Genomic DNA, 24,584 nt, shown 5'->3' with positions numbered 1-24,584 from the left:
CTTTTCCCAAGGATGCAAGTCATGGAGGAAGACTTGGATGTTACTGTAACTGGGTGAATTAAAGCACTTCTCTCTGAAGGCAATGAATGCAATTCAGTGTGTCCAAGTCATGAACTGGTTCAACCTTCCTGGGCTGTTTGAGATGTTGCCAGGTCACACTTAGAAGAAGAAAATGAAATTACTCCAGGTTGACACCCGTGTCAGAACCCAGTCCCATGAATTCATTGTAATCATAAGGCTTTCTGAAACTTAATATGTATTTTCCTATTTTTTTCCCTTTTCATTATCTATTTTATTTTCAAGACTCATTCAGCCACACAGAGAGAAAAATGAGTGCCATTACAAATTGATATGTCTATTTATATGCATATACCTATGCCCCTGGTGTCTTTTCCCATAGTATTCCTTCCCTCATAAGATGAGGTTGGTTTGTGTCACATCTTGATTGTTACCCTGTACAGCTTTTTATTTTTTTTGTATTTGACTTGAAGTTGTAAAAGAAATATTATGTGGGTGTAATGCCCCCTTGCTACCACATGGTGGCTCCATAGCTGTAAATTTAATTCTTTGGTTAGTAGCGTCATAACAATAAAATGATGAACGTCCTTACTAAATTTTTGTTGGCCACAGGTGAAATAATTGTTGAAAAGGTATTGATGAGTATGAAAAACATTTGATGGAAAGCTTCCTTCAAAAACAGATAAATAATTGATGAGTATGAAACTCATAAGATGCAAAATTTGCTCCAAAACCCAGATAAATATACAGTATAGGTCCTTCAATTTTAAGAAAGTTATTTTCTAGAGTCTCTTTCTTTGCACTATATAATGTGTTTCTCCAATACAGTCTAGTGAGAGAGAAGGCAATTACAAATATCAGCTATTCACTTCATAAATGAAGACATGGCTTCCGAATAAGATCACTCAGCTCATTGTGTATAACCATTTTATTCTAGCACAAAGCTAGAATAGCTTTGAGAGATTGGATGGCTCAAGAGGTCAGCTCTGGCATTTATAAATTTCTATTCTAGGTTACAGTTGTCACTTCAGACTTGGCTGTTAGTGGCCATAGGATCACTGTTCAGTGGCCTATGTGAAGTGTCCTGGGTAGACTCAGTCCACTAGGTGGAAAAGTGTCCACATCACCAGAACTGACATGTTTGCAGGCAGAGCTGAGAGAGGTAAGGAGCAAATGGGCATTGACACTGAAATATCTTCTTGATGCTCTAGGTGGTCTGTTCCTGCCATCACAATGGAAGGACATGGGCAAGGGGCAGCATAATGGATACATGCATGGCCATTGCCCTTGGTCCACCAGTTAACTGCTCTGGTCTTTATTTACTTTAACAAAAAACCTCTGTGGCAGATGTTTTTCCTTTCCCCTTTCTCACCAGCAGCACAACTGAGCAGCAGGGATAGCAGGAAGGAAGAGCTTGTGGCTTCTCACTCCTTCAGTAGAACACCAAAGGGCACCCTCAGGAGGAGGGAAGATGCTCATAGTCACCAATAATGTTAGGAATACTTTATTTGTGGGGGTGGTGGGAGAAGGTTGGGGAGAAGGAGAAAGGAAGTATCTAATTACCAGCCCCAGCCACATCACTTACTCCGGGCATCACATGCCACAATCAGTGGGACTTGTGACCAGTTCCAACTTATGCAAGTGTGAGTTGGCATTTCCAGTATTAAGCCCTGTTTACCTAATGTTAGTAAACAGCTATGTGATTGTCAGATAGAAGGTGCTTTATAAGTGCAAAGTATTTATAATACTTACATTATAAAATTATACTACTTGGCAAAATCTTGGAACTTGTAGGATAAAAGCTGAACAAGACTTTAAAATGAGTTCATTTTGAAAAAGAAAAATACATTATAAAATGCAACCTGCACAGCAAAGACAGTGATAATTAGATGGTGCAGTTTGGTACTTGTATCTGTAAAAGCGGCCAAGAGTCCTGTGGCACCTTATAGACTAACAGATGTATTGGAGCATGAGCTTTCATGGGTGAATACCCACTTCGTCGGCATCCGACGAAGTGGATATTCACCCATGAAAGCTTATGGCCCAATACGTCTGTTAGTCTATAAGGTGCCACAGGACTCTTGGCCGCTTTTACAGATCCAGACTAACATGGCTACCCCTCTGATGCTTGTATTTGTCTGTATTTACCTTTTTACATATATGGTTTAGGTACATGTAAGTCATACCCTAGATATTGTCCTTCCAAAAAATGTGTACCACATAGGTTTAAGATCACCGTACTTTGAAGCCATGCAGCTAGGTATTTATGTTAATGTATGGGTTTACTTCCATTCAACAGAATAAAAAAACTGAATGTTTGAAGAATAGAAATAAAATAAGAATCTCTGTTTAGCTAGAGACAATAAAGTGCAAAGTAATTAATTTAGGAAGGAAAAATCAAATGCACAACCACAAAATGGGAAATAACTGGCTAAGTGATGTACTTCTGAAAAGGATCTGGTGGTTACAGTGGATCACAAATATAATGAGTCAATAATGTGATGCAGTTGCGGAAAATATCACTCTGGGATGTATTACCAGGAGTGTCCTATGTAAGACATAGAAGGTAGTTGTCTCACTCCACTTGATGCTGGTGAGGCCTCAGCAGGAGTACTGTGTCCAATTCTGGGTGCCATATGTTAGGAAAGATGTGGACAGATTGCAGAGAGGCCAGAGGAGAGCAACAAAAATGATAAGTTTTAGAAAACCGGACCTGTGAGGAAAGGTTAAACCTGGGCATGTTTAGTCTTGAGAAAAGAAGATTGAAGGGGTGACCTGATAAGTCTTCAAATGTGTTAAGGGCCATTATAAGGATAACTTTGATTAATTGTTCTCCATGTCCACTGAAGGTAGGACAAAAAGTAAGGGGCTTAATCTACAGCAAGGGAGATTTCAGTTAGATATTAGGATCAACTTTTTACCTATAAGGATCATTGGAGGTTCTTTTGAGAACAGGTGGGACAAATGCCTGTCATGGATGGTCTAGGTTTACTTGGTCCTGCCTCAACTCAGGGGGCTGGACTTCATGACCTCTCGAGGTCCCACAGTCCTACATTTCTATGGTTCTATGATGATTCTATCTTCAGTATTTAGGGCCTCAGCCAGCATCTACTAAAGCCAGTGGTAGTCTTTCCAGACTTTAATGGAGTTCGGCTGGACCTTTATTAGAGTTGCCACTGCCATTGTATCTCATCTGGTGTCTCTCTCTGGTTGTTGATTCTCTGAGGCAGACTCATCCTAATAAGATTTTAACCAGTGGAAAAAAAATCCTCTTTGTTTCTAGTTGGTTTACTAATTTTCAATAGGAGTTCTTTCTCCATGCAAACTGATCACAGCATGAAGCATAACTGGAAACATTCTCATCTGGTGTAAATACTGTATTTAAAGGGACAGCACTGTCATGTAGTTGAGTCCCAAACATTAGATTTTGGTTGCAAGAAAGGAAAATAAAGGATGTACACTTTATACAATGAAATAAATAGAAGTGGAGAGTATGAATGGAAAAAAAATGTGCCAATACAAAAAAAACAAGATTGTTATTAACATTCCCAATTGCCTTTGCAAATAATTGAGTTTCTGTGATAGTCACAGTATTTTTCTGTTTTGATATGTAAAGGGACTGAACACAGTAACTTGGTCTACTGTAACTGAAGAATCAAATTTTAAAAAAATCAGTGGTGTCTGCTATGAATTATGAAGGACTGTGTCTGATACTTCAGTAATAATAATAATAATAATAATTTCTTTGCATCGCACTCAGTGGTGAAAATGGTAATGAACAATTTAGAAGAGTTCAGTATACTTGCATGAATTGCTGAATCCTGGTTTTTTTTTTTTGTTGTTTTTTTTTTTAAGGGTAGCAGTGTCCCTTTAAAACACTGGGATGATGCAGAAGCCAGTTGAATAATCATTTTGATCTATTATCTGATGATAAATGCATGTAAAGATTTGGAATTAGTGGATTTAGGACTAACATGTAAATCTTGAAACACTGACTGAAAGCCCTAATAGCAGCTATTCATCTCGTTGAGTAATGGGATGCGTGTTATAATGTCAGTGTGACAGAAAACAATGAGGGTAGGGTTGAAGCAGCTCTTCCATTAGAAACCCCTATTTTCAGTAGCTCATAGACTTTGAATTTTTCATACTTTTGGCTTAAATTTTTCATACTTGGTGTCAACCTGGGGGTGAATGTTACTTTATTTTATTTTTTTTATTTCTGAAAACTTGAATACAAACCATTCACTTTTTTTGGGTTAGACAATGGTGAAAAGCATACATTCCCCTTACTCTGAAATAGCCCCAGCCTGATGACCTTCAGTGTATGCTGCAAAGCTAATCTTTTTACCAAGCATTTGGGGGGAATTGTTGGTGGGAGAGAGGAATGAAGATTTAAGTTTTTAAGTTGCCTGGCTTGCTGATAATGTAGAGTTGTACTGCTGCGCGTTGAGGGCACTAACCTATGTCTAGAGTTGCCAGCTCAATGGGGATAGATATCTTTTTTAGCTTTCGTCTATATCTAAAGTCAAGCACTAAAGTCCTGATAATCTGTGGCACACTGGATATAAATTCTGTCAGAAGGCCACCCTGGTTTCTGTTGCACACACTGCAGCTGAACAAAAGTTCCATAGCAGATACAGAAAAAAGAAAAAATACAAGTTTTTACTGAACTTTCTGCAAAAATGGCTAGGGCAAATCAGTAAAATATACCTAGTAATGTTTGTTTAGTCATCAATCCTGCATCTGATCCAGTGAGCTGTAGCTCACAAAAGCTTATGCTCAAATAAATTTGTTAGTCTCTAAGGTGCCACAAGTACTCCTTTTCTTTTTGCGAATACAGACTAACATGGCTGCTACTCTGAAACCTGTCATGCAAGGCACTGAATTTAGCCGTATGGAGTGGAAATCTATCAACTTCATGAAAAAACTCATACAGATAAGACAGACACCATCTTCCTTTCCAAATGCAAACAGATGGACATCATACCAAAAGGACTGAAGGTAAAAAATCCATTACAATTTACATACCACACAGACTATGCTGAAAACTTGTGCAACACGCTCTCAAAGAAACTGCGGAACCACCTGATCAACATCCTCTAAAGCAAACAGGGAAAGATTAAGAATGAGCTCTCAAAACTGGACACTCTCATAAAGAACCAACCTTCCATGCAAACTTCCTCGTGGCTGGACTTTACAAAAACTAGACAAGCCATTTACAAAATACACTTTGATTCTCTACAAAAGAAAAAGGACACTAAGCTATCTAAACTACTACATGCCACAAGGGGTCACAACAGTGGTTCCCTTAACCCACCCAGCAATATTGTTAATCTATCCAACTATGGTCTTAGCCCAGCAGAAGAATCTGTCCTATCTCGTTGCCTCTCCTTCTGCCCCTCCACCCCCACGAACATGATACAGTTCTGTGGTGACCTAAAATCCTATTTTCGACGTCTCCGACTCAAGGAATATTTCCAACACACCTCTGAACAACATACAAACCCCAGAGAGCTTCCTACCAAGACTACAGAAAAGAAGGATTCTGGGTGGACTCTTCCTGAAGGTCGAAACAAAAGACTGGACTTCTATATAGAGTGCTTCCGCCGATGTGCAAGGGCTGAAATTGTGGAAAAGCAGCATCACTTGCCTCATAACCTTAGCCATGCACAACACAGTGCCATCCACAGCCTCAGAAACAACTCTGACATCATAATCAAAAAGGCTGACAAAGGAGGTGCTGTCGTTGTCGGAATATGAACAAGAGGCTGCTAGGCAGCTCTCCAACACCACTTTCTACAAGCCATTATCCTCTATCCCACTGAGCGTTACCAAAAGAAACTACAGCATTTGCTCAAGAAACTCCCTGGAAAAAGCACAAGAACAAATCCACAAAGACACACCCCTGGAACCCCGACCTGGGGTATTCTATCTGCTACCCAAGATCCATAAACCTGGAAATCCTGGACGCCCCATCATCTCAGGCATTGGCACCCTGACAGCAGGATTGTCTGGCTATGTAGACTCCCTCCTCAGGCCCTACGCTACCAGCACTCCCAGCTATCTTCGAGACACCACTGACTTCCTGAGGAAACTACAGTCCATTGGTGACCTTCCTGAAAACACCATCCTGGCCACTATGGATGCGGAAGCCCTCTACACCAACATTCCACACAAAGATGGACAACAAGCCATCAGGAACAGTATCCCCGATAATGTCACGGCAAACCTGGTGGCTGAACTTTGTGACTTTGTCCTCACCCATAACTATTTCACATTTGGGGACAATGTATACCTTCAAATCAGCGGCACTGCTATGGGTACCTGCATGGCCCCACAGTATGCCAACATTTTTATGGCTGATTTAGAATAACGCTTCCTCAGCTTTCATCCCCTAATGCCCCTGCTCTACTCGAGCTATATTGAGGACATCATCATTTGGACCCATGGAAAAGAAGCCCTTGAGGAATTCCACCATGATTTCAACAATTTCCATCCTACCATCAACCTCAGCCTGGACCAGTCCACACAAGAGATCCACTTCCTGGACACTACGGTGCTAATAAGCAATGGTCACATAAACACCATCCTATACCGGAAACCTATTGACTGCTATTCCTACCTACATGCCTCCAGCTTTCATCCAGACAACATCACACGATCCATTGTATACAGCCAAGCTCTAAGATATAACCGCATTTGTTCCAACACCTCAGACAGAGGCAAACACCTACAAGAGCTCTGTCAAGTATTCTTACAACTACAATACCCACCTGCTGAAGTGAAGAAACAGATTGATAGAGCCAGAAGAGTACCCAGAAGTCACCTACTACAGGACAGACCCACCAAAGAAAGTAACAGAACGCCACTAGCCATCACCTTCAGCCCCCAACTAAAACCTCTCCAGCGCATCATCAAGGATCTAGAACCTATCCTGAAGGATGACCCATCACTCTCACAGATCTTGGGAGTCAGGCCAGTCCTTGCTTACAGACAGCCCCCCAACCTGAAGCAAATACACATCAGAACCACTAACCCAGGAACCTATCCGTGCAACAAAGCCCGCTGCCAACTGTTTCCACATATCTATTCAGGGGACACCATCATAGGGCCTAATCACATCAGCCACACTATCAGAGGCTCGTTCACCTGCGCATCTACCAATGTGATATATGCCATCATGTGCCAGCAATGCCCCTCTGCCATGTACATTGGTCAAACTGGACAGTCTCTACGTAAAAGAATAAATGGACACAAATTAGATGTCAAGAATTATAACATTCAAAAACCAGTTGGAGAACACTTCAATCTCTCTGGTCACTCGATCACAGACCTAAGAGTGGCTATACTTCAACAAAAAAGCTTCAAAAACAGACTCCAACGAGAGACTGCTGAATTGGAATTAATTTGCAAACTGGATACAATTAACTTAGGCTTGAATAGAGACTGGGAGTGGATGGGTTATTACACAAAGTAAAACTATTTCCCCATGTTTATCCCCCTCCTCCTCCCCCCTATTCCTCAGACGTTCTTGTCAGCTGCTGGAAATGGCCCATCTTTATCATCACTACAAAAGGTCCCCCTCCCCCCCACCCCGCTCTCCTGCTGGTAATAGCTCACCTTAAGTGATCACTCTGGTTACATTGGTTACATACACCCATTGTTTCATGTTCTCCATGTATATAAATCTCCCCACTGTTTTCCACTGAATGCATCTGATGAAGTGAGCTGTAGCTCACGAAAGCTTATGCTCAAATAAATTTGTTAGTCTCTAAGGTGCCACAAGTACTCCTTTTCTTTTTAAACACTTAGTCTCACTGACTTCAAGTTGAGCATGTGTAAGTGTGTTTGCGAGACTGGTCCTTGGAAGATGATGATAATGAGTAGTTTTTTTAACTCCAGCCTAAATTTATGAATGTCAGTGCTGCAGGTTTCTATGTTGAGCACACATAATTAAATTGTAGAAGTCTTCTGGGCCAGAGGGAGCTAGCGATTTTGGCAAGAGAATAGGTCACGTTGGGTTCGACATCTGGTATGTACGGGAGGTGATTTAGCTGTGGGAGAAAGACACTTGGTGTTTCTGCTAAAGATAACCAGTGAAGCAGTTAGGGCTGACCATTAAAGTTTCACCTTTTAGGTTTCAAAATGAACATGCTAGTGAGATGAATGGGACAGTCCATGCCTTTCAGCACTGTTGTTTCAGGCTATTAAACTCAAAGATATGATTCTGCACCAGTTACACTTCATTCATATTTATAAAATGATTTTTTGCCACAGTAAGATCTAGAAACAACCTTTTTGGACGAAGAAAAACATAGGTTCTGGAGCAGAACTATTCAGCAAAGGATGGAGTTGTGGAATCCATGGGAACTCATTTCGTTTTTCCATTTTTATTTATTTTAATCGTATAGATATTATGGTAGCATCCAAATGTCCCAATAAGAATGAGAGCTGCATTATGCTAAGTGCTGTACAGACACATGAAGAGACCGTTCTGGTGCCAGAAAGCCTTTCCCCATCATGAAAAAACAAAACAGGTTACACAGTTAACGATTTACTTTAAATAGCTGCATTTGATAGCCAAATAGATGCTAAACCAAAGAGTGAGGGGCATGGGAGGGTGAACAGCAGTAATGAATTACAGAAAACAAACTCTAATTAAATGAACTCAACTATGAAGAAAAGTACCGCACAAGCTGATGTAGCCACATAAAAGCTTTGATATGTTCAGAGCTTTGATAGCATCTGCAATTCTATGGCCTTAATTAAATGAAAAATATTGGTGATTGGAACAGTATAGGAGTTGTGCTGAGATATTGGGGCCTGCTTTTGATCCATTTAAAGTCAATGACAAATATACAAATTGACCTCAACTGGAGGGGAAGCTGGGCTGCAATGCACAGTTAACTAGATCCTAAACCCATGCTTTCTGTTGTCTCCTGGATACAGGGGAGTCTTAGATCAGTTTGCTGTGTGAATACATACAGCTGTAAATTATTTTTAAACAATTAAATACTTAACACCTAGAAATGATCATATTTTTGTCAATCTACTTCAAAATTAATTTATTTGGCATATGCAATCTTGTCAAGCCACGCCACAGAATTCTTATCAATGATGTTCAAGGTACAAAGATCTCCAGGAAGTTGAGTCATTTTGCAGTCCTCAACAATGTGACATGTTTGTGGCTGCCCACATTGACATAGTGGACTGTCTCTAAACCACCACCAAAATTCTGCTGCAGCACACATTCCATGCCTAGTAAAAAATCTGTTCAGAAGGCCTCCGTTGCCTTTATGCTAAATTCAATCCAGGTTGATGTTGAGTGGGGTCAGAGACAATAAAATTTATTTGTCACTTTCTCTGCAGACCATGAAGCTTGTCATGCATCCTTTATCATAAATCCCTCAACTGGTAAACTTCCACAACGGGTGACATGAGGGATTAAGCAAGTCTTTAATTAACGGTAGATGTGGCATATCATGCAATTTCGCCATCAGTTTTGCTACACTTACCTCTCTCTGAACACTGAGCAGAGCAAAATTGCAGAGACCCGGTAACCATGGTAAAGGAGTTGATTTAAGTGTACCTGAAATAATAAGCATGGTGAAATTAAGTTGTATGTTGATCATCTTTATGTGATACGAGTGAGCCCATACTGGGGTGCAACACTCCATCGCTGAAAAACAGAGTGCCCAAGCTGAAGTATGTAACATTTGGGCACTGGTGCCCCATGTCATTCTGGCCAGTCTTCCAAGCAGGTTGTTGCGCGTTTTGACCTTAGTCGCTATCTTTGTAAGATGGTGAGAGTTCTATCCAATATGAGGCCTAGATAGATCGAGTGTAACTCATGCTTTATTCGCTGACCATTGAGAACTATGGTCATCTCTCTGCCCACTTGTGCATGAATTGAGTGGAAGACACTTGACACAGTCTTACTTCTACTTTGTCATCGTCCGTGATGTCTATACCATCAGCCATAACCACCATATCTGCATTCCGAACACACTCAAGTTTGTCAAAGGAGTGTAACTAAATGCCAAGGCATAAGTCATCTGCATAAACAAACTTGCAAGACCTGGTATGTGGTAGGTCATTTGAATACAAGTTGAATATCATTGGAGATAATACTGATCCTTGCAGGAGGCCATTCTTCTCGTGCCTCCAAGCACTTGTTTTATCACCAATATGCACATGGAAATCGCGATTTCTCAAAAACATCCACTCCACACGCTACCCATCTTGGCATAGTTCTAGAAAATTTCACCACAAGGCCTGTGTACCAAACCATATTGTATGCTGCAGTCAGACAAAGGAAAACTGAATCAGTCTTCAGCTTATGTTGGAATCCATTTTCGATGGAAGTTGTAATTGCCAGCACTTGATCATATGTACTATGGCTGCAGCGAAAACCAGCTTGCTTTGGTGCCAGCATGCCTTCCACAGATGGTAAAATTCTTTACAAAATCAGGCATTCAAGAACCTTAAAGCATACACTTAGAGGTGAAATTGGTCTCTAGTAGGCAAGTGCGGGTCCTTCCTAGGTTTCAGCAAGGCAATGACCTTCGCTTGGCACCAGATTCTAGGCAATCTGGATTCTCGCAGAACTCTGTTGAAAAACCGAACAAGCCATTCCTGAGCATGAGGACCCAGAAGTTTCATGAATTCAGGTGTAATTCTATCATATCTGGGAGCTGTACACATTTTCAAATCATTCACCATTCTAACCAATTCCAGACTAGTGAATGGCTCCATCATACTATCGACTGGATTTCTCTTTAGGAAATGCCACCACTTGTCATGTATCTGTCATTTGACAACTCTGTCAGCAGGGGCTTTGGTGTCCTTCAACAGATGATTGGCAATCTGATTTGGAGTAACTTCCAGCCTGCTTTGTGCACATGGACGTTGAGCCACACTTAGTCAACGAATTAAGCGCCAGCTCTTCTGGCTTGACCGTGTAAAGTCAAGCGCCACTGTCACTTCCTCCCATCGAGGCAAGTGGCATCCAACAATTCTATGAAATGGTCCAAAATCTCCGGTTCACCTGACTGTTCATACTGCCTCAGCAGGTCTGCACAATCATCGTTCAAACATGGAATCTACACTGGTTGGAAGCCGCATGGAATTGTTTCACTTGCAGCTTTAACAATGGCACAACAGAAACAGTGGTTTGCATCTTCCACGGAGATGATGTTTCATGGGATGATTATAACAGTCCATTCTAAATACTCTGTAAACGAGCCCCCACATGGCTTCTGGAATTTCCATCTAGGCTTTGATACGCTCCTTATCATTGGAAGACACATTCCCTTGATGTAGACTTATGATAACAAATGATTGTGGAAATATTATGCTAGAAGGGATTGAGTTGTAAACAACAAATTCTTATATGCAATTAAAATTGGTTTTATGATATATAAAAGGAAGTGTATGAAATACTCTATGCATGGTGCTTGAATTTACATAAGAGTTTGAGAACCTGTCAAATGAAAAATACATATATAAACATATAAACTGTACTTTTAAAAAAGATACAAAATCAAGGAAACTTTGAAATTTACACTATTAATGTACTCTGATTCTAGAAGGATATTTGATGGAGCAACACTTTTCAATTTACAGTAGCCCTAAGGGGAAAAATTGTGTGCATATTTGTATAAGATATGTGTTCTTAAGTGACAAAGCACTATTCTTTATAAAGGAAGAACTTGCCCACAAAGTGTAAACCCTGAAAGATAGAAAGTGCTGTTAAGAGGTTGAAAAAAGTATATTGGAAGAAGCTACACATTTGAAATTTAGGGTATATCTACACTACAGGGACGATACTAGCATAGTTGCGTCCCTGTAGTTATGCTGGCATAATTCCATAGTGTAGACGCACCCTATACTGATGGAAGGGGTTTTTCCTTTGTGTAGGAATATCACCTCCCAGATTAATAGTATCTGGTTCAGCAGAAGCATTGTTCCATCAACCTAGCCACATCTACACTGGGGGTTATCTTGGAAAAGCTATCTTGGGCAGGGGTATGGATTTTTCACACCCTGACCAATCTAACTGTTGGCCTAAATTTTAAGTGTAGACTAGGCCTATGAAGTTCACAAATTGTATTACAGACAGAGCTTGATCACCCAATTAGAGACTTTACTTGTTCTTAATTTAAAAGTCCACACCCCAGGCTGCTGTAGCTATGCTGATCTAACCCCCAGTGTAGATGCAGCTATATCAATGGAAGAATGTCATTTGGGGAGGTGGTGTTCCAACACCAATGGAAAAACCCCTTCCATTCGTATAGGCTAAGTTTACTTCACAGGCCAATGCCAGCATAACTACAGTGACCTAGCTATGTTGCTATTGTCTCTATAGTGTAGACATATTCTTAGAGCCAAAGACAAAGGTGAAGTAAGTGCTATAGTGATGAGTGAACATAGGTTGGTAATCTTGCATCCTGAGCAAGTGGAAGGGGCAAGAATTGCAAGAAGTGCCACAGACTATGCAGGTATAAAATAAATTAGTCTATCTTAAGTCCTGGCTACACTGGCAAATTTCTGAGCAGTAAAGTAGCTTTCTGTGCTGTAACTCTCGAGGGATACAAACTGCCAAGCCACTTAGTGTGCTGAAACTGCGCAGTTGTAGCACTGTTAAAAAAAAAAAAAAAAAAAAAAAACCATGCCGAGAGCTGTACAGCTTTCTGCACAGGGGCTACAGCGCTGCGGTGCAGGTGTAGACACCGTGGTCGATTACAGCGCTGCAACTGGCCTCCAGGAGATGTCCCACAATGCCTGATCTCACCTGTCTGGTCATTGGCTTGAACTCTACTGCCCTGCATTCACATGACCAACCGTCATCCCCACCCCTTAAATTTCTTGGGAATTTTGAAAGTCCCTTTCCTGTTTGCTTGGTGACGTGTGCAGTGGTCTCAGTGCATCTTTCGAGGTGGCCATGCCTGCTCCACGCACTAGGAGATCCCCTGCTAGGAGCAATGCTGAGCTGCTGGACCTCATCAGCATTGGGGGAGAGGAGGCTGTCCAGTCCCTGCTGTACTACAGCCATAGGAATTATGATACCTACAGACAGATTTCAGGATGCATGACAGAAAGGGGCCATGACCGGGACACACTGCAGTGCAGGGTCAACGTGAGGGAGCTGCAGAACGCCTACCACAGGGTGCGGGAGGCAAACTGCCGCTCCGATGCTGCGTCCACGAACTGCCCGTTCTACAAAGAGTTGGACGCGATACTCAGTGGTGACCCCACCTCCACTGCGAAGGCCACTGTGGATACTTTGGGGGCTCACGTGCCAGTTGAAAATGGGCCGAGCCCGGAGGAGAAAATCTTGGATGAGGATGTGGCGGGGGAAGGGGACCCAGAGGCAGAGGATGACTCGGAGGTCAGAGATGCATGCAGCTGCTCTTCTGTACCCTGGAGGAGCCTAGCCAGTCACAGGTGTCAGAAGTTGGCGACACGCAATCAGGAGAGGAGACCCTGGTAAGTGGATTTGATTTGGGGAATCGCTGAAGCGAGTTGTTGGGGGCCGGAGAGTTGCAGGAAGCAGGCTTGTCTCCCACCGCATGCCTAGTCTGAGCGGCGGAACAGGCTGTTGATTGACTCCTTCACTTCATGGGAATCTCCCTCCAAGATTTCCAGGAAACTCTCCTGAAGATACTGGGCAATGCACTGCCACAGGTTCTTCGGCAGAGCTCCTTTGTTTTTTGCCCCATTAACGGTAACTTTCCCACACCACTGTGCCGTCGTGCAGGCGGGGGGGACCATTGCTGCACACAGGTGAGCCACATAAAGGCCAGGGTAGAAGCCGCAGCCTTAGAGAAGACCCTCCCTTGATTCCCTGCTCACCCTCAGCAGCAAGGTATCTTCCATAATGATCACATCCTTTGAAAAGTGTAGGGACAGGAATGATTATCATCCACCCTCCACAAACCCCCACCCAGTGCTGGCTCTCCCCAAGAGCCACGTGCCCAGTGAACAGCAGAGTCTGGGAAGAGTGATTTTCCCTACCCCTGTGGCTACTCACCATTTTGGGGGTCTTGTGGCTCATGTGTGCTTGCCTGGGGTCAGCCAGTTAGTGACAGGTGTGAGACTACTGGCTGTGTTTTAAATAACTGAATTAGTGTTCTCTGTGTTTGCAAACAATACTACTTCTTTAAAATGTTGCATTTAAACTTCACAGAGATGACCTTGGGAGCCCAGCTTCCCTCTTTGTTATCGCTGGCTGAACAGCTGCGCAGAATTAGAAAGAGGCCAAGAAGAACTAAGGATTTTCTGTGTGATGTCATGATGCTTTCCGCAGCCAAAAAACAAGAACTGAAGGAGCGTCAGGACAGCGAGAAGAAAACACGGCACACCAGAACAAAGCCACGAACGCCAAGCAAACAAGCTCCAGGCAATACTGTACTAGCTCTTCAAACGGAGCAGCTCCATGCCTTCCCTCCCCTGCAGCCAGTCGCAAAACTGTTTCCCATGCTCCCCCCGATGTTGGATCATATTAGAGAAGTTCTGTATTAAAATCACAAATGAGTTTGATTCCTCATAGTTTAAATTCCAGGGGATTACTAATTAAGAGGTCTCTTGGTTTTTGGTACTGTTTCTCTCCCTCTGTGTGTGAAACTTGCAAGCTGCTAATTGTGTTAGTACATCCTAAGACAGAGTCTGTTCTCAAAGCAATTCTTTGTAACCAAAACTACTCACACAGAGAGAGACTCAAAGCAATACTCTGTAACAACAGAAACAGCACCCAGAGACTCCCCACCCTTTTGTTGTATTCATCTCGCTTTGTTAAAAATTGTGATTAAAATAGAGAGAGAGAGGATGTATGTGGATGGATGCTTGGTGTGGATAATAACTGAATGATCAGGGAGGTGCCAACCTAAGAATCCAGTGTCCATCGGCTGAAGAAGGCGTCAAGTGGAAATAACCAGAGGACCCCCGGAGGGCAGACTGGAATCCACCCAACAACCTCAAGAATGGGAGAACCAAAGAACAAGATAACATCTGGCAGCACGGAGCTGGAATGTGCCATCTGCTGATTGATTCAGCAACAGCATGATGAAGCAATTCCCATAGACTGGCATAGGAAGAAATTCCTATAAAAATGGACGCTAGAAAGTGAGAACTTTGGGGTCTGATTCTGCAAACCAATTTCCAGGAGCATCATATGAGCATCTGACAAGGCCCTGCTCCCTCCTCATGTCCAGGCCACCTGGCCAGTGGCTTGGCATGAGCAACTCTAAGGCTGGTAACTATGATAACAACCTTGCAGAACCTGTGTGTGTGTGTGTGTGTGTGTGTGTGTGTGTGAGAGAGAGAGAGAGAATAAATATGAGATTGAATGGAATGTTATAGCAATAACTAACTGCTTACTATGATTCTTTCTGTATTCACAGTAAATGTGATAGTTTGCCTTTTCCCCTTTAAAAAGATCCTGCTGGTTTTTATTTTATTGGTATAACACAGACACTGCCAACACACTCTTATCAACCACTTGGCTCCAGTCTATACGCGCTGCATTCCACTCCTGCCCTGTCACAGTCCAGCCCTGCGGACTCCCACTACTCACTGCACTCAACACCCATCCCTCTGCAGTTTCGCTGTGGTGAAGCACAGTACCTGCTGCATTGTACTCCAAAGGAAAAGGTTGGATATGATCCCTGGACATACACAAATATTTAGCTGTCCTGGAACAACTCCTCCTCCCGGGACCTTCCCTTCCTCCATCCCCCTCACTGCTGTTTTGCTTGTTTGTTTGTCTCTCTCCTGCAGTTCTTTTTTAATAAAAGAATTGTGTTGGTTTGAAAGCAATCTTTATTCTATTAACTGAAAGCAAAAAGAGCCTTGCAAAGCAGCATACAATTATGTTAAACCCACATATTGCATTGTCTGCACCAATCATCTCCTAGCATTACAAGCACTGCACCTCCCAAGCATTGATATTAGAGGCTTTCAACTTCAAATTGCTGCCTCAAGGCATCCTGATCCTTATGGCCCAGCACTGTGTCCCTCTGATAGCCCTGGTCAAACTCAGCCTCCAGGCGCTTAGCCTCTGTGGTCCAGCCCTGAGTGAAACTTTCACCCTTCCCTTCAGAAATATGGAGCGTACAGCACGTGGCTATAAGCATAGGAATATTGTCATCTGGCAGGTCCAGCTTCTCATAGAGGCAGTGCCAGCAGGCTTTTAAACGGCCAAAAGAACAATCCACAGTCATTCTACAAAAAGAAAAGGAGGACTTGTGGCACCTTAGAGACTAACAAATTTATTAGAGCATAAGCTTTCGTGAGCTACAGCTCACTTCATCGGATGCATTTGGTGGAAAAAACTTTTTTAGGTAGTCTGGTGCCAGAATTGGAATGTGCGTGCCATCTATTGCCCCTCCACAGTTAGGGAACCCCATTTGTGCAAAGCCATCCACAATGTTACACACGCACGTTGCCCAGAGTCATAGTCTTTTGGAGCAAGATGCAATTAATAGCCCTGCAGACTTCTGTCAACACGAGTCCAACGGTCGACTTTCCCACTCCGAACTGAATAGTGACTGATCGATAGCAGTCTGGAGTAGCCAGCTTCCACAGTGCAATCACCACACACTTCTCCAACGGCAGGGCAGCTTTCATGCTCACGCCCTTGCGCCACAGGGCTGGGGCAAGCTCATCACACAGTCCGATGAATGTGGCTTTCCTTATCCAAAAGTTCTTCAGCCACTGCTTATCATCCCAGACATGCATGACGATGTGATCCCACCACTCAGTGCTTGTTTCCTGAGCCCAAAAGCGGCGTTCCACTGTGGTCAGCACCTCCATGAATGCCACAAGCAATCTTGTGTTGTAGCTAGAATGCATGGCGAAATCAATGTCACACTCCTCTTGCCTTTGTAGTTTAAGGAATAACTCCGCTGCCACTCATGACGTGTTGGTCAGAGCGAGCAGCATACTGAACAACAGTTCGGGATCTATTCCTGCAGCCTGAAGAGACAGGGCATGCAAAACACAAACTGTTGAAAGATGGTGCCAAATGCGGATGGAAGCAGAGAGATTGCTGGGATGAGAAGCAATGCATCATGGGGCATTGGGACAGGAGCCAGGATGGCCCACTACCTCTTCAGTCTTCCCACAACTCTTAGCAGCAGAAGAGAAAGAGGTGTTCTGCGGGATAGCTGCCCAGAGTGCACCACTCCAAATATCACTGCAAGTGTCAACACGCTATTGCTCAGGCAGCTGACAGTGTGAACACACAACAGTGGTTCCCAATTAACACTCTCTGAGAGGCGCGGTAACTCCCGGTGCTGTAGCTCTGCCAGTGTAGACATGCCCTTACTCTTTAGCCTCTCATGTTAATTGGTTTATACTGTTATTCCTTTCATTTCCCTTGGTGTGGAAATTGCACCAATTTCTACGCAGTTGTACTGACTAGCTGACACCTGGAGGTGTGATTTCCAACTTGAGGAGAAATACCTGTGCTAGCTCTGGTCAAGCTAGGACACCAGAAACAGAGTGCAGATGCGGAAGCGTGAGATGCTAGCCACCCTGGCTGCATACCTATCTGAGACTTTAGGCCTGTACTCGGGGAAGCTAGCCCCTCCTGCTGCTTGCACTGATAGAGCTACACTCTATTTTTAGCATGCTAGTATGAGTACGTCTCTCCTTGAGCTGGGAATTATACACCTAGCTTGAAATGTAGCTGTACCCTAAATTTTACCCTATACATCTTAACATCTGTGGACAAGGGGGCAGAGTAAATTGACAGCTGCAATCTTACTGTTCACATTTCCTGATTTATGAATGCTTAGCTACACAATCTTCATGCAGCAGTAATGTAAGGACTGATTCTGCTGTCGTTTTGCTGTATGTTGGGGTAACTCCATTGAATAGAATTACAACAGTGTGAGTAAGATCTGATTCAGGGCCATCGCTTTTTTGTGGATAGAGATGGAATCCAGTGTATGTGTTCATATGCACGCACACACAACAGGTGTGGTGTATGAGCAAGCATACAAGAGGCTGTAATGTGATAATCGCAGGCCTTGGGAGCATGCAGAAGTTCACAGCTGGCTCAGTAGATTTTAAATATAATGGCAGTGCAAATCTAGAATTCCTATTTGGTGCCAGTTGGGGTAAAATTACATCTGACTCTGATGACACCCTCCCTGATTTGATCACCACTCCCTCTTTGGCCCAGCCAAAGCCCAGATAATGAAGGTTCTTGTCCCAGTTCTGTTGCTGAGCCAATGCAAAAGAGGAACCAAAGTGTTGCTTATTCCTATTGTTATACTGTTCGGGCATTATTTGATCAGTCATGGGGCAGCGCTGTGTGGGGTCAGCTTTTTTTCACATGCAACTGTTCCCCCTGCTGATTGACATTGCAATAGCTGGATGGTCAGAAAAACATGCAGGTGTTAAAATGTACTACAGAAGAATGACTTCTTTTTATTTAGGCCTCAGCTACCACTGGGACAGGAGGAGGAATCAAACAGTAAGGAGAAGCAGGCATGTTGTGCACTACTTTACTAAGAGACCAAATAATAGTAACAATCACTGTAAAACTTAGATAAAACAAGTTGTGCAAAACACACTATATCAATGATACAGGCGCAGAAAACTGTCACACAGCGGTGGGATGGTAGAAAAGGCATTAGAGTCAACAATCGGTGAATTCTAGACTGTGCTTGTTCCCTGGAGGCTATGCTGCTTCCAATTTGACTAAAGGATAAGTTCTTGAGGGGAGAGCAGGAGTCTACTAAGATGCCCTGGATATTGAGGAATAATACAATATTTAGGATTTGCCTCTCGTTTTGGAAATAGTTTGCTTTATCACAGACCCGAGAGGCTCTGGAAGATGACCTGGGAGGACAGCCAGGAAGGGTATCTAAGACATGTTGCAATAACTCAGCTGGATCTGAAAATGAGAAAGCCAAGCAGGATGGCTAACAAGAAAGATATTTCTTTGTTACCCAGCTTATACAGCACAATACTCTAACATGGACTCATATTAACAGATGCTAAGAAAATTGCTAAGGATTTAAATTTAGCAGTGCTTTAACTGATTCCACTATGATATGAGTTATTCTGGAGGTATGTTTTATTGTGCCCACAGAAACGAAGGCTTTCTTGAAGTCTGAAAAGATTTATTGTGGCTGAGGTGGGGCTTGAAATGGACATGGAGGCCTTTGTGACCATATAAGCCTTGTTTTCATTATTAAAAATATATGCTGTTAGTAAACGATTATGAAGAGTTGAGTTAGCCAACACAATGCTGACCATGACTTTGGCACTGTAGACAGTGTTGTCAGCTAGTTGTGCTGCATCATACTAAACACAGGTTAGCCTACTCTATGCTAACCACAGAGTCCTGATCAGTATCATGTAAGTTGATTCAACTTTGCACAGTTGTGTTGTAACCGTATAAAATTTTGTACTGAGGACAAGCCTATAGAAATTCTATAAAATGATTTGCTATACGCTTTCTCTTATAGGTTTCCCATTCCCCCACCCAGCTGTGTAACAAGTGAGTGTGGTTTGAGAGAGGCTCCGCAAATGGAAAGTGTGGAAGGCAACGTTATTGAGCGTGGGGCTGCCTGTAGCCAACTCTGATCTCGTGAGGGCTACGACTGCATTAAATAACTATTGTGTGTAAGACAGCGTGGTCTAGCCTCATTCATTCCCATTCTCTTGAAGCTACAAAATGATAGTCCAAACAGCCCTATTACTGCACATATGTACCAGTGTACCTGTTTGATATCTGAATATAGTACATTTGAATTTTATATTAGATGGACTATTTCCTCCCTAGTACGTTGATATATGCACATTTATTCTATCTGTATTAGGTTTTTGGACTCCTCAGATAGTTGAGCGGGTTTCACGGTTGAATATTCAGAGAATAATTACTGCCCTGGGGGGGGGAATGACGATAAAGGGATGAAGCTTTTGGTGAATGATGGACCAAAGGCCCTTGGCATATAGTACATGTAAGTGATTCTGATCCTAATGTCAGTATCAATAGGTATTTGCATTATGGCAGCCTGTGGCTATGCCCACGGTGGAGTGGGAAGTTTAATTCCGAAAGGAATGTGAAGCTATCAGATGCTCTTCCATGAGCTAGATGGATATGCTCACTTCAGTTTGTGCCTTGAATGTGTCTGCATCTATTTCACTATTTAAAAGAAGGATTAATACTTTATTATTTGAAACTGTGCAGTGAAAGTACAATTGGACATGGGCCCAGGTAATTTCTTTTCCCTTGCTAGGAGGAGAGCTGGGTAAGATTTCCTATCCTGCAAAAATCTGAGATTCCAAGTATTTTTTCTTTCTGCAATGGGATGAAAGAAAGCCCTCTTGAAGTTTGTAATGAAAAAGTGAGGGAGAAAGAACCCCCCCACCCCTGAATAGCCAATGACGCGGGGTTAGGCCATTCATTTGGGAGGCTGGAGATCCAGGCTCGAATCCCTGCTTTACACCAGGGAACTGAGCTTGAGTCTCTATCCTTCCTCCCTCCTCTGGGAGTGCTCTAATCACTGGGTGAGCCTGGAGCAATCCCTACTATTTTTGAGAGCAAAATGCTGTTCTTCATGATGCACAAGTGCCAGAATGCTGTTCCAGCCCCTAACTGGTGCCATTGACTATCTGGCGTCGCTCGCTCTCTCCTCTGGGAGCTGTTCCACTTTGTGTAAACAACCCCACAGCGCCCGACTGTGGATGGCCCAGGGCTTGTGTTACTCGCTCAGGCACACAAGGGACTTGAAACGCCGCCTCCCACAGCCCAGGTGAGTGTCCTAAGCATGGGCTTATGGCTATTCTTGAGGGGGATGGAAAGGAGGGGGGGGGGGTGGGGTTCGTTCTTTTTCCCAGAAATGTACCCGAGCACCATTTCCCCTCTCCTGCCCCCCTAAAACCGAACAAGCTTGATTGAAAGCGAGACCTTCAGACAGCCATAGTTGCAGCCCTGACAAATAAAGCATTTCTCTGATGCCCTCCCCCCGCCCCCCCCCCAGGGCCGCTCTGCTCCTGTCTTCCCCTGGGCCGGTTCTCCTAGGGGTGGAGATTTCTTACCCCGACGTTGTTCTTCGATGCGACGTTGTGCGGCCAGAGCCCCCCTTTCTTCCTTCAACCCCTGGCTTCTACTTGTTGGTTGATCGACAACCGCTTGGCGCTTTTGGGGGGGGGGGGGGGCCGCCGCCCCCTCTCAGGCCGGGCGGGGGCGGGGGCGAACCTTCCCCCCCCCCCCGTTCAGTCCGCCCGTGACAAATCGCCCGCCCACGTGTCCCGCCGCCTGCTCGCTGGGGCGGGGCCTTTGAGCTGCCGCCCGGGGCAGAGCCGCAGGATGTTGCCCCGCGGGGCTGGGCGCTGGCAGCGGGCCCAGCGCTTTATGCCTGGCCCCGGCGCGGCGCGGCGCGGAGCATAAGCCGGGAGCGGGGCCCTCCGCCGCGGGATAGGCCACGGCCCGAAGTTGCGGGCAGCCAGCGCGGCGGCCGGAGCCGGAGGCTGCCCCGGGAGCGGCGAGGGGTGGGCGGCAGGGCGGGAGCCGATGGCTGGCCGCGGCAGGAGGGCAGCGGGCCGCCACGCGGACTGGATGGGCTCCCTCGCCCCCGCCCTCGGCACCTTGCCGCTGGCCCACCTGGCCATCCCAGGTAAGGCGTCCTCTGCGCGCGCCGCCGCCGGGAGCCAGGGCAGCTCGGCGTGGGGGGGAGCCTCCCCCTCCCCCCCCCCCACGCTGCAGCCGGGGGCGTGAGGTGAGGGACAGGGCGCGGGTGAAGCGCCCCCCCCCCCCCGGTCAGTGACGTGCCAATGTCCCGCGCTAGCCTGCCCGGGCCGAGGTGGGGGGGGCGATGCTGCCCTTGGACAGGGATGTGGGGGGCGGGGCGGGTTGCCGTGGGGCGCGCTCGGGGCTGCCCGGGGGGGGGGAGCAGGCGGAAAGGCAGCGCGCAGGAGGGGGCCCGTTCCCCGCCCCGCTGTGCCCCGGGACTGGCGTGCTAGCCCGGGACGGCTCAGCGCAAGGGGCCCCGCGGGGGGGGGGTGTTGGCTGTTCCTCTCGGGACGAGTTTCGGCGCCTGCACCGGTTGGTTAAAAAGAAACATTTTCCAAGCCTCGGGGCTGGGCGCTGGGAGGGGGCGGTGTGAACGCACCTGCGGGTTGGGGGAGGGGACCTGATTCTTTTGGGGGGCTCACCCCCAGACAAAGCCCCTGTGCGAGTGACACTGCTTTCATCGCCCAGCTCTCGGAGATGTGAGTAGTACCCCCCCCAAATTATCTTCTCTAGGCTGGGCTGGGGTTTGGTTTTGTTTTTATTTATTTGGTTTGGTTTGAAACCACCATACCCAGTGCTGGTTGCCACTGACTGCAAGGTGTGTGGTTAGCTAGGGTAACACTTAATTTCCCCAAAAAGAAAAGGAGGACTTGTGGCACCTTAGAGACTAACACATTTATTAGAGCCTAAGCTTTCGTGAGCTACAGCTCACTTCATCGGATGCGTTTGGTGGAAATTTATCCGATGAAGTGAGCTGTAGCTCACGAAAGCTTATGCTCTAATAAATGTGTTAGTCTCTAAGGTGCCACAAGTCCTCCTTTTCTTTTTGTTCTGCTCGGGTAATGCCTGTGTCTGAACACCTTCCGGAATTGAGGAACCCCTAATCTCTGCGATCAATTGACTGACATTCAATTTGGGATCTACTTCTCATCTATAGGTAGTAAAACAGGAATGAAGCAGTCTAGCACTTAAGTCTTTCTACTGAACGCTATATAGGAATTGTTGAGACCACTGTGCCATCAAGTCTAGTACCTATTGCTGACCATAGCCAATACCACCTGCTTCAGAGGATTTTCATATAGTAACATGCCCTCACAGAAAGTTAACTCCAATCCCCCCAATAGGTAGAAGTTGGTTTATGCCCTGAAGCATGAGTTTGTATCACTTGCAATATTATTTGTTGTTCTGATATTTATTATGACAATTCTGGGATATTCTTGTTATCCAAGTAAAATGCACTATGTGCGGGTGGGATTGAGAGGGAAACCTGCAGTAATTTGCAGGAAAACACTAAATCTCTCTTCAGTTTTCAGAAATAGAATTTCAGCAATGTAAAGCAAGTTTTTCTGTTTTAAATAAAGGTTTTATTACTTAAATTTAAGCAAGGGATAGAAAGAGATTTGATGTCTATTATAACAGGAGTTATATTTTTACATGGTTTAAGCAAGATTTTTTTTTTCTTTTGGTTGTAAAACTGTCTGAATTCTGTTTATATACTAACTGACTTTTTTAAAAGTAGCACGGGGAATCTGTCTCTCTGGTGGGATTTGCAGGATCTAAGGTTTTTGCAGGAGGGTACAGGATAAAAATGCAAGAAACAATGTGGGCATGGGTGGGAGTGAGTATTGCAGAGCAGGACGGGAATGAGATTTTAAAGGAATAGTCCTGTGCAGTACTCTGGTTGGGTGCTCGGATCCTGTGGAAATTCAGTGAGATTTGGCAGGAGGCAAGCTCCCTTAAACTGTTTCAGAAATCTCAGTCTGAACTTAGTCCCTTCTAGTTTTGTGAAGAGTTCATTAGTCAATCCTGGCTTTCTTCAAATTTATAGATCATTCATAAGTACTGGCCAGACACTTGGTCCAAATAACTTTAGGCTTACATGTGAGGTCATACAACAGTTGCTTCCACTATTCATATTGTGTGTTTGGCTGCCTAAGTCACAAGTTAGTATTTCTGTTCCCGAATTATCTAAAAGCTTTTAAAACAGAGAACAACTAAGAATTTACTTCTGTGAAGTATTTTTCAAATGAATTAATCATTCATGCTAAAAAATAATGAAACCTGGAATTGAAAAACATTTTCAATGATGCTTGGTGGCTGTGCAAATACCTCTAAATGACAAGTAACATAACCCCATCTGTCACAGCAAACTAGTGCTTAGACTTTTATGTAAACAGTGCATCTGTCATCTTCTTAGCCTTTGACTAGCTCTAGTCCAAGTGAGAGATGTTGTAGATGGATTCTGTTTGTAAAACAGATGGGAAAAAATCGAGAAAGAAATCGTAGTAAACAACACATTCAGGAACTAAACCTTTCTAGTACTGGCAATGTCTAAAATGGAGTCCAAATATTTAATCAAGTCAGGTTTTGTAAACATGAATTCTAGTATTGATATCTGTTTCAGATATGGGAACAGGTGTGAATTTCAAACAGAGATACAAGCTCTGGAAGAATTGGTATTTATCTGTACTGCCTGCCCTTTCAGCTCCCATACTCTAATACCTTTTAATGTTACTCTTGAAAAATGTTTCTCATGTTGCTAAGTAGGGCTGGAAGCAGGCTGGGGTGATACTTAATTATTAATGCTTATGCTATGCTTAGCCATGGGCAATACTATGAGTAATGTAAAAATCATCCCTACTGCATATATTAATTAGTCATTCAATATGAATGCTTTATAGTAGGGACTACTTATGTTCTGTAGAGCAAAGTTCACAATGTAACTGTAAGTCAGCTCAATATATATTTTTATATTCAGCAGACTCAATAGTGGTTGCCATTAAAATATTGTCTCTTATTCCTATTTTACAATTGC

General features: G+C 44.1%; 1 protein-coding gene and 1 long non-coding RNA gene across 6 annotated transcripts in view; one reads left to right on the top strand and one right to left on the bottom strand.

Moving 5' to 3' along the window:
• Positions 1-21,224, bottom strand: part of LOC119849275 — a 133,265-nt gene extending 112,041 nt beyond the window's left edge. For both annotated transcript variants that reach the window (XR_005290436.2, XR_005290437.2), the window contains exon 1: positions 21,076-21,224. This is a non-coding gene — a long non-coding RNA (uncharacterized LOC119849275). The remainder of the gene's footprint in view (positions 1-21,075) is intronic.
• PLCXD2 (phosphatidylinositol specific phospholipase C X domain containing 2) overlaps positions 20,427-24,584 on the top strand; it is a 30,521-nt gene continuing 26,363 nt past the window's right edge. Inside the window, exon 1 of one of the 4 annotated variants that reach the window (XR_006279843.1) lies at positions 20,427-20,789. Coding sequence is in view for 1 of the 4 variants with exons in the window: in XM_038386125.2 (XP_038242053.1) it covers positions 21,551-21,653 (103 nt within the window). In the remaining 3 variants the exon portion in view is untranslated. Of the gene's footprint in view, positions 20,790-21,313; positions 21,654-22,133; positions 22,249-22,594; positions 22,707-24,584 lie in introns of those variants that run through there. The other 3 variants (XM_038386125.2, XR_006279841.1, XR_006279842.1) reach the window with 3 other exon arrangements.

This window comes from Dermochelys coriacea, chromosome 1, assembly GCF_009764565.3.
Source record: "Dermochelys coriacea isolate rDerCor1 chromosome 1, rDerCor1.pri.v4, whole genome shotgun sequence".
Taxonomy (NCBI): Eukaryota; Metazoa; Chordata; order Testudines; family Dermochelyidae; genus Dermochelys; species Dermochelys coriacea.
Note: the sequence above shows the minus strand (reverse complement) of the source record. Positions and strands in the feature narration are given on the sequence as shown.